The following is a 15,709-nucleotide window of genomic DNA, read 5'->3' as shown; positions in this document are numbered from 1 at the left end:
ACTGGCACGGCTGCCCCTCGCACGCATCGCGCCCACGGGAGCTCAGCCCACTGGGAAGGGAGCAGGGACCTGTGCAGCACACAAGCATCCTAAAGGATGCTCCTCCGTGAGCTTCGATGTCCCTGCAGTGCCAGGACAGGGCTGTGCTCCCTGGTACGGAGGGGAGCGGGCACCTGTGTGGTTTTGAGGTGCAAAACCTCTGAAACATCGCAAGCTTAGACAGGGCAACCAGCTGCCACTGCAGCACACCGAGGCCCCTCTGACCCCCAGTGTCCCACACAAGACACATGGACACCACCATGACAAAGGAGCCAGCACGTGGCCCAGCGAGACGCCCGGCATCCTGCCTGCCCGCAACCTGCCTCAATGCACTGAGCAGCTCGGCCCCCTCCTGTCCCCCACGAGCGGGGACCCCCACCACGCCAGGTCCCCAAGTCCCCCGGTGCAGGCTCCAGCGCCTGCCTCTCTCCCAGCACAAAGCCTCGGAGGCACCATGGGGAAGCCCTGAGTTTGCCAGGAGGGAGGATGGAGAGGTGCCACCGCCCCAGCTGCTCCCAAAGCAAAACCCCCGGCAGAGCAGGGGTGGTGGGGCGCAGGGCACCCCTTCCAGACGCCTCCCCCCACTTGCTGCTTCCCCACGTGGCTTCCCAAGAGCTAGTCCAACCAGGAAGGCAAGATGATGTGGGGATGCCAAGGGGGCTTGGAGCAGCCCAGCGCAGGATGCGCAATACCTGCTTCCATGACAGCAGCCGCCACGCAGAGCCACTTTCCTCATCCATCCCCCCAGAATACCCCACCTGTGAGAGACCCCTCAGCAACAGGTCTCCACTCCCCTCAGCCGCTCGCTTGCTCAGCCCTTTGCGCACCCACCAGAGCCCAGCCAGCGGCGGGCACCCCGAGCCAGCAGTGAAACCCCCCCGGTGTCCCCGCATTCCCCATACCTGGGCAGGTGGCCGTGTTATTGCAGGTCCGTGTCTCCCGGAGCAGCCCGCTGCACAGCGTCCCGTAGGGCGAGGAGACGCAGGAGCGTGTCCGCACCTGGGAGCCCTGCCCGCATGTCAGGGAACAGACGCTCCACTGGGACCACTCCTCCGCCGCCGGGTCCCCTGTGGGAAACACGGAGCCTGAGAGCCAGCGACTTCCCTGAGGGGGCCAGGAAGGTCCCATGGAGCACCCACAGGGGATGGGAAAGTGCCCGGGCAGCACCTGGAATGAGGACAAGGTGCTTGGGCAACAGGGGTGACACGGAGGATGTAAGCAGGGCGAAGGAGCCCATGCTGCCCTCCAGACCTAGCACCGGCTGCACCTAGAGAAGGGGTCGGGGCACAGGATCGTGCCCAGCACGAGGGACAGCGTCCAGCTGGGCAGCGCAGGCAGCGCAAGCAGCCCGGCACAGCTCCTTCTCCCCACCCAGGCACAGCACTGACATTTACAACAGCCCTGCTCTTATTAAGCTTGATGATGTCTCTGAAGCTATTGGACAGGCCAGAAGAAAAGGCCATCAGTTTAAATTAAAAAGGAATATACGGAGGAGGGCTCCGAAGGGGACGATTTGTCCTGGAGACAGGCAGGATGCAGGCTCGGGAGTAGGGCTCCCATGGAGGTGACAATGCCCCGTGGCTGCTCCGCATCACACGGGGATGCCGAGGCTGGACCTGGTCACCACTGGGGTCACCCCCTGCTCTGCCCAGCAGCTCCCAGGGGGGCAGGACCTCCGCGAGTACGCGAACATGGTCAGGAGGAGATCTGCATGCCAGGCACACGGAGCGGAGCTCCTCTCCTGGCGCCAGGGCCCATCCATCTCCCGCTCGCCTCCGAGCCCTCCAACCATAAATCAGGGGGGGCTGCGGAGGGGGGAGCAGTATGCTCAAATTACCCAGATGGATTTGCCAAATAAATACATTTGAACAAAACAATTAATGGATTTTGTTGGGGTTGTGGGTTTTTTTGCTTTACAACCCTCAGAGGAAGGTGTAAAGGAAAAATATATAAATGGAGCAAATTAAGTCAGTTGGTGGGCAGGAAGCAAAAGGAGTCACTCCCTCTCCATCACCGCTGCCTGGTACCCAAGCCAGTGACACCAGTGTCCTGTGCCTGTGCCCCTGCTGGGGCAGCACTGGTACCTGTCTGGGCCATGTAGACACCCGGTTCGTCTGCTGACCGTGGCCACTGGGTCTTCACCTTCTGGTTCTCCTCGACTGCATTGCCTAGAAGAGAGAAGTGCTCCTGTGAGAGCAGGCAGGGGGCGGGGACAGGGACAGGGATGGAGACGGGCCACCATGGGACATTGCAGGGGGATACAGGGATGCCTGGCCCCACATGGCATCCCCAAGGGCAAGAGCTGGTTGAGCATTGCTGGGCACACTCACGGATCCCCAAAAATGTGTCACAGCTCCCCCAGACATATCATCCCACATCACTGGGGCTGCAGCTGGAGCATGGCCTAGGGTGCTGTGTCCCCGGTGCAGCCAGGGTGCCTGTGCCCCCACCACGCTGGGCAGAGGTGCTCTCCAGTCCCCACTTAACAGCTTGCTGCAGTGAGGTGGCACAAATTTATGGCTCAGCTCACCAAAAATAACAAGTGATCCATCAAGAGCGCTTGGCGTGAAATTAACTGGCATGTGGAGGGCTCGGCGGGAGGTGCGGCAGCAGGCGCAGGGGAGGATGACTTCCCCGGCCTCCCCCACACCCCCCAGGCCATCCCGCTGTCCTGCAGCAGGATCCCTTGTCCCCACACCTGGGTGCAAGATGCTGGTGAGTTCCTGTGGACTCACCCTGGGCACAGCATGGCAGCACCGGGGCTGCTGCTGCCCGCAGATGCTGTGACTTCCCTGGGCACCACTGATGCCATGCCGGGCACGTGGCCCCCAAAAGTGCCATGGGCACCCTGCTGCTGTGACAGCCAGGAGAACAGCCAGGGGTGGCACCACCACCTCACCGAGCTGCCCCGGCATTGCCAGCCAAGCACAGTGATGTCCCCAAGGGACAGCGGGAAGGTGACATAGGGACACCTGGCACTGCAGGGCCAGCTCCCAGCCATGCTTTGGGCACGCTGCAGCTCCCATATCAACACAGAGGTGATATACGAGCCCAGGGCCGGGAGCGCTGCCTGCACTGACACTTATTAGTGCTGTAAACCAGACCCAAATTTACTGACTTTTGCCTTCAACCCAGCGTAACCCCTGCCCGGACCCATCCCCTGCGCGGGCTCCTGGCCGTCACTGCCGGTGCAGCCCAGCACCCTTGGCTCCTCTCTCCATGCATCCCGCCCCGTGGCATTGGTGGGGTGCAGGGGGGCCAAGGGGCTGCTCTGAGGGGGTCTGTCTGGCTGCAGGGCTGAGCTCCCACAGGGCTGCCCGCCCCCGCGAGCGGCACGGCAGAATTACGCGCATCACGGCAAGTGCCCGGGGAAAACCATAAATCCTGAGGATATACGAGGGCTCTCTCCCCGGCTGTGTTCGACAGAGACACCAAATTCAATTTTCTTCGGAGAGCACTAAATCCCCGGCCGCCACTGCGGGGCAGCTGGGGCCGTCCCCGGCACCTGCACCCGGTCCTGCCGTGGGGGTCCCCCCTCCCCGAGCCCAGCATTGTGGCTGCTGGGCTGCAAGGGCAGAGGTGATTTTCTGGGGACCTCAGCAAGTCCTCCAAGGCTGGTTGTGACCCTGCAAGCTGGCAGATGTGGCCCCCTCCCAGCATCACCTCCCGGCATCACCTCCTGGGGCGGGGGGAGGGGAGGGGGCTGGTTTCCAAAGGATGATGGGTTTGGAGCAAGGGGAAACACAGCCCAGAGCAACCCCCAGAGCTGAAACAGCTCAGCCTCTGCACTGCAGGCTCTGTGGGGGTGTCCCCTCTCCACAGACCCCCCCCCCCCACCGCATGGCTATAACGTGCCTACCATCACCCCACAAAAGTTTCAACCCCATCCCCACACCCACCCGCACTTCCACCCACGCAGACCCAGCGCTGTGTTGCCCTGGGGCTGCATCCCCCTGGTCCCAACCACATCCCTATGGGAAAGCCATGCCACGGAGGGGATGGGGACCCCTGGGGTCACCGCTGCGGCTGGGCCCGGGGGGCGGCTGGGTGGGCGCCAGCCCCCGCATCGCTGCGCGGCTGCGGCGCTCGGCGGAGGAGGGTGAGATCAGTGCTGGGCGCCCGCCAAAGCTCAGCTCACAGGCGCCATTCAGCCCCCCGGCCCTGCCTGCCACCGCCACCCTGAAAGGCAGCCATTCTCCATTCCGTGGGGTGCTGGGGGGAGGCCAGGTGGGAGCCCAGGACCCCCCCTCGATGCCATGAAGGGCGCTCTGTGCTCCAGCCCCGCAGCCCCAGGGTTCAGCCACGAGTGCCCAGGGGGGGGACCGGGGTGCGGGGGCTGCACCGGTTGGCAGCAGTGTGACACACGGTGCGGCCGAGGCAGCGCATTACCCTTGTGGCTCTGGCACCGCAATAACATCGTACCTCCAGGCACCTCCAGGTTTTAATTGAATGTCAAATGCAATTTGGGGAAGGAGCGGGAGTTTGCGCTCTCGCCATTGCAGCTGGTCTGTGTGCCAGTCCACGGAGAGGTGGCAAGCGGCTCAATGCCTGAGTGTGCCAGCTCTGCAGGGACCTCCATCTCCAGCACCCAGCTCAGCATCCTCTCTTTGAGCCATGCTTGGCATTACTAAACCCCACCAAACCAGCCATGAGGAGATGCAGAATCCCCTCCAGAAGTGAGGGGATGGGGTATCCTGCAGCCCTGCTCCGTGCCGGCAGCCCGCAGCACCCACTGCTCCCCAGGCAGCCCTGGGACACAGCGGGTGTCAGGGCCCTGGGCAAAGGGTCAGCCAGGCTGACCTTGGGGATGGCACCTGAACCTGGCACTGAGCTCTTAATTGTCCATGCAGAGTTGCATTTAGAGAGGAAAAAAATAGGAAGGAAAAAAACCAACCAAAATCAGCTCAAGCAACTCCCCGTGGGATGAGGCGATTTGTAACCCTGCAGCTGTAACAGGCCAGGGATTTAAGCAGGGGATCTGCCCGTAATGACATTTAGCTCCTGAAATAAATGCTAAAGCCCAATGAAATTGTATATATACCCACAGCCCATCACCACCACCTAATCTGCTGGATAAAGGCCCCACGCAGCTAAGTTTGGGAATGCTCCTCCCCGTGCATGACCCAGAGCTGGCGCAGGGGGAACATCTGGCCAGATGTGGCCCAGAACCCCTGCATCACCTCGGTGGGCTGGGCAGAGGTGCCCCACAGGTGAAGGGAGTGCTTGGGCAAGGCAGGTCCCTGCCATGGGCAGCCCAACCCTGGCGCCCAGGGCGCGGGTAAGCACGGCTGCTTTATCTTCACTCGAGGTTTCTGCAATTCCGTAACGAGCAAATGGCTTCATTCCGCCTGGTTAATAGCCCGGCCACGCCGTGCCACCATGCCGTGACATCCTGCCTGGAATAACAAGCGCCTGGGCTGCAGCAGTCAAGGGTAATTTGCCACAGGAAAGGGTCATTTTACCTGCAAATTGTTTTCCACATCTCCACCAATGCAGAGTGATAGGGCTGCCGCTCCGGGCACACCGGCAGGTGAGCAGCAGCCCTGTGCCAGGGAGGCCGTGACCGAGGCCCCGCGGCTGTGCAGGCTGTGCCAGAGCAGCCATGGCAAACAGCGGAGCCGGCGTGGCGCTGAGCAGCACTGACAGGGTCAGCCAGGCCACGGCAAGGGCAGAGCAAGCTGCAGCTCCACTGAGCCTGGCCGTCGCTTGGACGAGGTGTGCTGGACCCAGGAGCATGCACAGGATTTGCACTTTGCAAGGCCTCCCTGCTCTGCACAGCACGCAGTTTGCACCCCTCCTGCCCCAGAGAGCATGCACAGGCAGGATTCATGCATTGCATGGCTTCCCTGCTCTGTGCACAGCACCAGATTTGCACCCCTCCTACCCCAGAAAGCGTGCATAAGCAGGATTCATCTATTGCACAGCTTCCTTGTTCAGTACACAGCACCCAGTTTACACCCCTCCTGCCCCAGAGAGCATGCACAGACAGGATTCATCCATTGCAAGGCTTCCCCAGTCTGTACACAGCACCCAATTTGCACCCCTCCTACCCCAGAAAATGTGCTCATGCAGGATTCATCTATTGCACAGCTTCCTTGTTCAGTGCACAGCACCCAGTTTACACCCCTCCTGTCCCAGAGAGTGTGCATGGGCAGGATTCATCCATTGCATGGCTTCCCTGCTCTGTGCACAGCACCAGATTTGCACCCCTCCTGCCCCAGAGAGCGTGCACAGGCAGGATCCATCCATTGCACAGCCTCCCTGCTCGGTGCCCAGCACTGCTAAGAAGCACGCATGCAGCAGGGGGTCCATCCCCGGGGCTCCCCCCACACCCCACTCACCGTGTGGGACCTCGGGCAGGTCGAAATCATTGGCATTCGCAGAATGCAGGTCGGTGGGGCAGCAGTCACCGGCGGTGGGCGGTGGGGCAGGCGTGCGGGTGGCGTGCCGCGTGCCGTTGCGCCGCGGTGCCGGTGGGCTCTCCGCCTGGCAGCTGCAGCCGGCGTGGGTGAAGCCGCAGCGGCGAGCGCCAGGAGCCTGCAGACACTCCTCCAGCCAGCGGCAGAGCACGCTGCAGGTGAACTGGCTGGAGTTGTTGTTGTTGATGAGCAGCACCTCCACGAAACGGAATTCCAGGGCTTGGGGGGCCAGGAGGCGGGGGGCTGCCTCGGGCTCGGCCGCCAGGCACAGCTGCACAAAGTTCTTGTCGAAATGGAGGAAGGTGAAGGGCCCTGCGTCCTCGCACAGCTCCAGCTCAGCTTCCTCCTCTTCCTCCTCCTCCTCCTCCTCCGGCCGCTGGTGAGCGGGCGGGGGGCTGGCGGCCTCGCCGCGGGGGTCGCAGGTGTAGTTGGCCAGGTAGTGGTCAAGTGGCAGCACCATGGGCGAGAAGTGGGTGCAGACCTGCTCCTCCCGGTTGAAGCGGAGGTAGAGCGAGTACTTGGTGGGGTCAGGGTTCTCCAGGGTCCAGGAGCAGCCGGAGGAGATGGTGGGGAAGAGGTCCTTGAGGGAGAAGGAGCCGTAGAGGACGCCGGAGGCCAGAGCGGAGCAGGCACTGGGAGCCGGGTCAAAGCCCCGTGTGAGCCACAGGAGAGAAGATATCACAGCCAGTAAGAGGGGACCAGCAGCGGTCATCCTATGGCATTTGCCCTGGGGGAGAGGCAGACACAGACAGACAGGATAGACAGACAGACAGATGCTTAGCAGCAGGCAAGTCACTGCGGGCTCCCCGCTGTGCCAGGGGAGTCAAAACCCTGCACCAAGCCCCAGCCGCTGCAGGAGCAGCATCCCAGCTGGTCCACATCGCCAGCTGTCACCCTGCAAGCAGGGGACAGCCATTGGAGACCCCTGCCTGGTTCCCTGTGCTCTGCCAAGGCAGCCCCTGGGCTGGGGACCATGCAGCACAGACCGGGGACTCTACTCCAAAACCATCAGAGCAGAGATGCAGCTCCCACTCCGCAGCCAGCAGACACCCACCGCGGGGACCCCCCCTGCCCTCGGCTCACCCACCGCAGCCAGCCAAGCACAACCTGGGCAAGGAGTCACCAAACAGCTTCTGCCCAGATGGGGCTATAAAAAGCCTCATAGCTATTGCTGGTGCCCCAGAGCACTGTGGGGAAAGGCCAGCTGCTCAGCAGAGGAGCCCAGGGTGATGTGCTGGGGTGCACAGGCACCCCTGTGCTGGGGTGCACAGGCACCCCAACAGGGATACCCAACAGCTCTCCCCCTGACCTGCCAGGAAAGCCCAGCACAGGGCAAGCAATCGTTAAAGTACGTATTTCTTGGACAACATGCTGGGTATACAGCAGCATCGCCATGGATAGCTTTTTAATAACTCATTAATAAAATAATGCACGTGGTGGCCTTATTAAGTGGGACCGGAGCGTGGCTCTACAGAGGCCAAGGCCACCGCGCACGTGTCGGCACTGCTGTGCCAGGCCAGCCTGCACCCAGGGCAGCGGCAGTGAGGGGACAGCCCTGGGGACAGCAGGGGATGGTCAGGAGGTGGCCACAAGTGACAGGTGCTGTTCCAGAGGCTGATTTCCAAAACCACCAAGGTCCCTGCTCCCCTCCATCCCAGCCATGCGTGGGGGATGCCGAGCACTCAGCGTGACACAGGGATGCTTTTCTCCACCCCCAAACAACATCTCCTGCTCCCAGATCATCCCTGGCGGAGGCCCCGGTACCAGGGCATCCCCCTGCTCATCAGGGAGGGAGCCTGAGCCTCGGCCGAGCATGTGCCGAAGCCATAATGGGCACATTAAAGAGCTAAAAATAACCCAGCTCTCATGCAACAGGCTGGCACTGGCTCCTGCCGCCCCGGCAGTGACGGGGCTCGGTGCCGGCAGCCGGTGTCTGTCAGTGGCACGCAGGCATGGGGAGAAAGGGGCTGGGATGGAGCCAGTGGGAGCAGCCAGGTCTGGGGCCGGATCTGGGCAGGACCCCCCAGTGTAAGCAGAGAGATCTAGGTCAAAAGAAACCCCCACTTTCTGCAGCCACTTCCACCCTTGGGAGACCCCTGGGAATTCAACAGGAGACCCCCCACCTGTGGCAGCAGCAATGGGGAGCCAAGGGGCAGCCAGAGCAGGGAGCCCCATGAGCATCCCCCACTGATGCTCCTCAAGCGCCCAGCAAGGTCCTGAGGTCTCCCGGAGAGTCCAAGCCCTCCATTGCTCCGGGAGAACCGGGGATGGGGGGAGGAGGAGGAGGAGGAGGAGGTCAGGCAGGGACACGCTGCTGCTCTGCAGCGAGCTCCTGGGGCTCCCGCAGCCTGGCAGGGACACAAGATGGTGCTTGCTTCCCTCACCTGGGAGCAGCGAGGAGGGATGCTCGGCACTGCCATCCACCCATCCCTCCTGCCCGGCTCCTGCCAATGCCCAGCCTGCCTGCACGGCTGAGGCAAACCGGCTGCTGGAAAGCTCGGTGGGGACGGGCACGGCCAGGCAGCCCACTACCACACCTCCCTGGGCTCCTCGCCTTTTAAACACGGCACCCTGCAAGACCCAGGTGCTCTGGACCGTGGGGAGCCTCCCCCGAGCCCCAAAACCTGCCAGGGCTGCGGCTGCCGGGGAGCCCAGCACCATGCTGTAGCTGCTACTGAAGACCGGGGCTCGTTAAGAGCAGATCAAATCTGATACAGCTCGTTCAGCACCAGCCTCGCTCCCCGCAGCGCTTGCTGTTGCTGCTGCAGTGAAGATATTTCATTGAGCTGCAAGCTGGGCCCAAGAAAACATTTAACATCTGGGGCACCGAGTCACCCAGTGGGAGCTACCGAGCAGCTCGAGGAGGGGCCACTGTCACAGCCTACCTGGCACCGCGGGGAGGACCTCACAGCCTGCAGCATCACTGCCCGTGTGCTCCGGCAAGGGGGAGCCCAGCCTTGCCGGGGCACCAGGGCATGGCCCCGCTGTCATCGCCCCCCCACCTCCAAAAGGGCTTCGGTCCATGCAGGAGAAACCACCCACCGTCGGTGACTGCATGGTGGCACCGCTGGCGAAGCCGGCTGATGGGGGATGCCTGCTGCCCCCTGGGACCCACCGCACCCAACCACCCCGCTGGGCTGCTGCAGGAGCGGGTGCTGCTCCCCCGGGAAGGGGATGGCACCCGGAGCATGGCTGGCACAGGCTGGCATGCTCACCCACCGCAGGCACCCGCTCCAGCCCCTTCCATTTGCCTTTTGTTCCCTGCCCGGACACAGGGAAGAGGGTGGGTTTTTAATTAAAGCTTTTAAAGAGCCATCACAGAGCCGGGAAGCAACCATGCGGAAGCGACATCCCAGGCTCCCCATCCTCGGCAGTCAGAGCACGGTCCCTCTCCATCGCTGTCATCACATCCCTCCCGGCTCCGGTAACCGGCAGGATCCAACAAGGGCTCGTCTCTCCCTCACCAGCAGCCGCGGCACAACGGGAGGAGACAACACTCCACGCCAGCCCTGCTCACACCGCACAAACAGGTTGTTTCCCTGAAGATGCTCCCCCCGAATGGAGATTTCAGCAGGGATGCAGTCCAGCTCCATCCTCCCGGCACAGCGGGGGCCAGCTCCCGACTACCGCGCTTCTGCTCGGCCGCGGCCACCCCTCTCCGACCAGGCAAAGCCAGAAACAACCAACCAGCCCCCAAAGTGATAAACAGGCGGCACTAAACCCTGCTGGCATTAATAATCTGAGAAACGATTAATAGCAAAGTAAAGGAGATTTGGGTTTTGAGAGACACGCTTTTTAACCCAACAGTCTTCTTTTAATAGGGTGTAAAAAATACGCGATCCGTGAGAATTCTTAACACAAGGATGGCTTGGAAAAAGGGCAGCAGGGTAAGGAAGGGCCAGGCAGCCCAGGGTGTTGAACCATGGTGGGAACAGCCTTGGTCCATGCCAAAAGGCGACGGTATCTAGGGAGGAGCAGGCTAGCCGACAGCACGGCCATGTGGCCACAAAACAGGCTCCATCCCACGGGAGTATATCCCTGCCTGCCCAGAGGTGATGCCAACAAAGTGCCCTAACGAGCTCTTCCCGCCAGGAACGTCTGCAACCCTCCGATTTCCAGGATCTTCGCTAGCAGTTCAAAGGCATCGGGGACCTTCAAAGCACCACCTCCACGCTTAGCCCTTGCCACCCTGCGCCCATCCTCCCGGCGCGAGGGACCCCCAGCACCAAGCCCCTGCCCGGCCCTCGACAGCGCTGACACAGCCTCGCTCTGCCAACTAATTAACGCTCTGAGCATCACCGGGTGAAGGTGCCAGAGAAAATCCACCGACATCACCACCTCCAGCCCTTGCCCCCCCGAAAACGTGGCTTCCTGCAAAGTGTGTGCGTGCACACATGTCTGCATGCATGGGCTCCCGTGCCCGCCCGGGCGCTCAGCGGGGAGAGGGGTATCCATGCTGCTCCCACCTACCACGGCACAATCCCCCTGGCACCTGGGACCATATTTCCCCCCCATTCCACGCTCCCACGTCTTGCCCTTCCCCACACACTCCCCCTCTCCCTCTGGCTTCCCCGGCGCGCTGCCACCACCTTTCCTGAAGCAGGCAGGCTGGCAGCAGCGCCGAGCTGTAATTAATGGTGCCGCTTTGCCAATCACTGGCTCAGCCTCGCTAGCACTGGCAAGCAAAGGCCTTTTTATTTATTTTACTTAACTGCTGTTGGTAAAACTCCACTCCAAAAGCAAGGCCAAGAGACAGCACACTGAAATCTCCACCGGGATTAGGGATTACACTCTGCCAGGGAACAGTGTGTGCTGCCTCTCCTTCCACGGCTGTGGGGGTCCCTGGAGGCAAGCCCCCCCGCCCCCGCAGCAGGCCACCCGCAGGGGCTGCAGCAGCCACAGCTGCTCCTGCCACTCTCCCATGGCCTCTTCCGAGTAGTTTCCATGTCGCTGGGATGCAGCTCCCTCTTCTCCATCAGCTCCATCCTGCAAAGGGATGGGGCAGGGGGGCTGAGAGCCCCAGGAGGGCTCCAACGCAGGGTCCAAGTCACAGGGGTGGCAGCAGGAGGATGGCAGCCTGGATGGGTGCTCATGCCGGAGGGGGATTTTTCCTTGTCACACACCATTCTCAGCCAGACCCAGATCTGCCAGGAGCCTCCAAGGTGCCCCGAGGAGAAGGGCCCTGGCTTCATCCTGCTCTTGGAGGACATCAAGAACGAACAGACGGGACGAGAGCGGGGGGGCATGCGATGGCCCTCACGAGCACCAAGGAGCTACAGAACCTCTGACGTTTGGCAACTGAGCTGGGTGGCCCAGAGCCAGCCCCGTCCCCATTACAGGATGGCTCCGTGGTAGAAAATGAGTTTGCAGGGCCTCGGTCCAAATTCCTGTGGAGAAGTGTCAAAGCATCACAGCAGCCCAGCCCCAAGGGCTGTGTCGAGCTGGACCAGGGCTAGCAGCTCATCCCATGGTTCACGCATCCATCCAGCTGAGCATCATCTTCCTCCGAGCACGGGGACGTGAGGAGCCTGTCCTGTAGCCCCCACCCAGCCTGGAGAGCACCCAGCCCAGGACATGGGGAGTTGGTACCGATGGGAACAGCCCGAGTGAAGGAAGACTCATCTATTCCCACTGCTCTGCGCGGGAGGTTGGTGCCGTGGCAGGGCTCTCCACAGCCTGAGCTCAGCACCTCCGGCCCAACGCCCGGCACTGGCACGGCAGAGGTGTCACACTGGGCAGGAGAGCTGCGCTGCCAGAGATCCTTAGAGGCGTCGAGAAGAGCCGGAGGCAGCCGGGAAGAGCAGACAGTGTGTCCCAGCCAGCGCTGGAGCACCTCTGCCACGTGGCTGCCGGTCAGGGAGCAAGCTGACCACAGTGCCGGCTCCGTATCCATTTTCTCTCCAGCACAGATCAAATTTGTAGGATCCCAGCTTCTTGCAAACTCCCTGGATCAAAGCAGGGTCTGCTGACAAGGCTTGACAAGCAACTGGGCAGGCCTCGAAGAGAAGCCGCTGCCAGGCACCAGGCTCCGGGCTCCGGCACAGACGGGCTGGCACTGCCCTATGGCCAATTCCAGCATCCGCCGCCGTCTGTGCCACTGGTAATGAATGCCGCTGGGAATCGGGGCGCCGAGCCTCCCCGATGAGGGTGGCCGGACAGCAGCCAGGTGATGGTGACGGTGATGACAGCCGCGCCACCCCGCTCCTCCCCACAGGCGCCCGATGCGAGACGGCTCCCTCCCCATGAGCCCCCCCTCAGCTCAGCTGCCACCACCTTTGGGGGGGGAAGAGGTCAGTGCCAAATAACCGCCCGGCTGGCAGCATTCCCACAGCGGCACGACTCAGCACCAGCCCCACGCATGCCATCCAAACCATCGGCAGCACCCGGCCAAGAAACTCCAACCAGAGGCTCTGCCATGACCCAGCCCGGCCACCCCAGGGCCACCTCCCCCACGTCACCGGCAGCCCTGGCTGCCAGGCGCCATCCAGCACAGGCAGCAGTGACATGACCTAGAAAAGCAAAGGGTTGTTCACACGCTGCACTGCCACGGGCCCCCAGCGCCAACCGTGCAGGCGCGGTGCACGCGCACCCCCCACCTCGGCTGGGGCTGCGGAAAAATCTCCCCGTGCTTCAACAAGTGACCTGCGTGGGCACACGTGGCATCGCTCCTGCCACGAACCCCAGGGCTCGCAGGTCCCTCGGGAAGGGAAGCAGCTCCCCCGCACCCCCCAGATTTGGCTGCCACCTGCACGCCCCACATGCCCGCGCCGGCACACGCTGGGCACCCACGTGTGCCCTCGCCACACGCCCACAGTCCCTGGGTACCGCTCGCCCCCATGGCACGGCCGCGGCACAGAGGGTCCCCGCAGCCCCTCCACGCTGGCACCGAACAAAGCCCCACGCAGGGGAGAGCTGCGAAACCCCCCTCCTGCTGCCGGGGCTCCGCCAACACGCCTGCCCACGCACCCCGGTGCGTGCCGGTTCCCCACAGCCCTGGCTAGGGGTGACGGTGTGGGGCCACCAGCCCCGGTGTGGGGAGACTGACCCACCGAGCACCCACGCGTGCCGGGCTGGCAGCACACGCGTGCCCACGCTAGGGCTGGCAGAGATGCCACCCGTGGCCTTTGCCGTATGACACACCACAGCACCGCCATGCCATACCTGTGCCCAAGCAACACACATGTGCCCACCGACATGCGTGCAGCACCTCCGCGTGGGGCTGCCGGAGCCCTGGCACTGCTTGCGGGGAGGGACCGGTAACCCCGGAGGGAGACTGGTAGCTTTGGGGGGGGGGGCGGGGGAGTCGCCCCGGAGGGGGACCAGTAGCTCGTGGGGGGGCCGGTAGCACTGGAGGGAGACCGGTAGCTCGGGTGGGGGGTCCGGTAGCCCCGAAGGAGGACTGGTAGCCCTGGAGGAGGCCGGTAGCCATGGAGGGAGACTGGTAGCCCCGGGGGTGTCCGTAGCCGTGGAGCGAGACTGGTAGCCCCCGGGGGTTGGCGGTAGCCCCGGAGGAGGACCGGCAGCCCCGGGCATGCCGCCGCTAGCCGGTGCCAAGCCCGCCCCGCCGCCGCCGCCGCAGCCCCGCGCAACTTCCAGGCAGGGCCCGGGGATGCCACTGCCCGCACCGGGCACCGGGCACGGGGCACCGCCGGTACGGCGACGTGGCTGCAGCTCCCCGCCCGCCGAGGCAGGAAAGTTGGCCGGGGCCGGAGAGGCAGCGGGGAAGACGGGGGGGGGGGGGGGGGGCGGGGGGGGCCGCACGGCGGATCCGGGGCTCTGGCAACCGGCAGCACCGGCCGCCGCATCCCGCATCCCCGGCGAGCTGCCGCCCCCCGCTGCGCCGCGGCGGGAGGCGGGGGGGGAGCGCACCGCACCTCGGTGCACCGGCAAGGCAGAGGCAGAAGGGAGGGGGGGTGCCGGTGCACCGGCGGGGAGGGGGTGCCGGTGCACCGGGGAGGGGTCCCCGCTCCCCCCCCCCGCCGCCGCCCTTACCTGCGCTCCGTCAGCAGCGCGTGTAGCCCCGGCGCGGCGCGGCGTGCAGCGGGCTGGCCATCCCCGAGCGGCGGCAGCGGCGGCGGCAGCCGGTGCCCGGGCGCGCCCGGGGGAGCGCGGCGGCGCGCGGGGCCGGGAGCGGGCGCGCGGCGCGCGGGGCCCCGGTGGCGGCGGCGGCGGCGGCGGGGGGCGGGGGCGGCGGCGGCGCGCGCCGCTCGGGCACTTGCTGCATGCGCCGGGCGCGGGGCGGTGTGACAGCACCGGGCATGGCGGGGAGCCTGCGCGGCGGCGGGGCCGCCTTACGGACACCGGGGGCGGCGGGGGGGGGGGGAGGGGGCACGGGGGGAGGGGGTTGTGAGCACCCCCTCCCCGGCTGCCGGTACCGTGCCGCTCGCTTCAGAGAACGGGGTGGGGGGGAAGGTGACCCCCGGGATGCTGCAACGCTGGGGGAGCGGCGGGGGGGGTGTGCAGGCGGCACGGGGGGGGCCGTGCATGCACGGGGGTGGCTGTGGTGTGCACACGCACACGGGTGTTGTGCTGCTGCGGGGGGGGGGGAGCGGTGCGTGCAGGCCTCATGTGTGTGCAGGCATATGCCCGCACACACATGAAATGGTTCATGCCCGCGTGCTGTGCCCGCGTGTGCGTGGCTGGGTTGCGCGTGCATGCACGCAATCAGTCGGTTCGTGCTTGCTGATGCGTGGGCAGTGCACGCGTGCACATCGGTGGGTGCTGTGGCGTGCACACGCACGTGCATGGCACGCCCCTGTGCAGGATACATGTGCTCCCTGCCAGCAGCCGTGTTGCACACACGTGCAGGCCTTGGTAGGGCATGTTTTGCAGGGGTGCGGGGCTGGGATGCAGGGAGAGCTGGAGCATCAACACCAGGTGAGTAATGGGGCTGGCACACCCCATGATCACAGAAATGGGTCACAAGTGGTATGACACGGAGGGTGTCAGACTCCCAGAGCCATGGTGGTGTCTGGGGGGGCTGCAGCACTGCTGTTTCACAAGGAGACCATGAACAGATGGGATAAACCTGAGTGTCTCGGTGGTCCGTGGGTAACAGAGAGTGGCCAGCACCGAGGCTCCACCGCAGCACGGATCCTGCCCAGGGCAGAGCCCACCAGGAGCACAGGTTGCTCTGGTTTGGAGAGGACAAGGTGTCACCACCACCAAGCCCCAGCCACACCACAAGGAGCCCAGCGGGATGTGGCATGGCCTCGCTGCCACACTGCAGGAGCAGTGCCACTGGAAATGCT

General features: G+C 64.2%; 1 protein-coding gene across 1 annotated transcript in view; it reads right to left on the bottom strand.

Moving 5' to 3' along the window:
- ADGRB2 (adhesion G protein-coupled receptor B2) overlaps nt 1–14,570 on the bottom strand; it is a 28,593-nt gene extending 14,023 nt beyond the window's left edge. The window contains 4 exon segments of the mRNA XM_037381856.1: nt 942–1,106; nt 2,124–2,207; nt 6,381–7,185; nt 14,451–14,570. Coding sequence (XP_037237753.1) covers nt 942–1,106; nt 2,124–2,207; nt 6,381–7,170 — 1,039 coding nt within the window. The 5' untranslated portion in view covers nt 7,171–7,185; nt 14,451–14,570.
- Nucleotides 14,571–15,709: the final 1,139 nt, after the last annotated feature.

Source organism: Falco rusticolus, chromosome 3, assembly GCF_015220075.1.
Source record: "Falco rusticolus isolate bFalRus1 chromosome 3, bFalRus1.pri, whole genome shotgun sequence".
NCBI lineage: Eukaryota > Metazoa > Chordata > Aves > Falconiformes > Falconidae > Falco > Falco rusticolus.
This window is presented reverse-complemented; position numbering and strand designations above follow the sequence as displayed.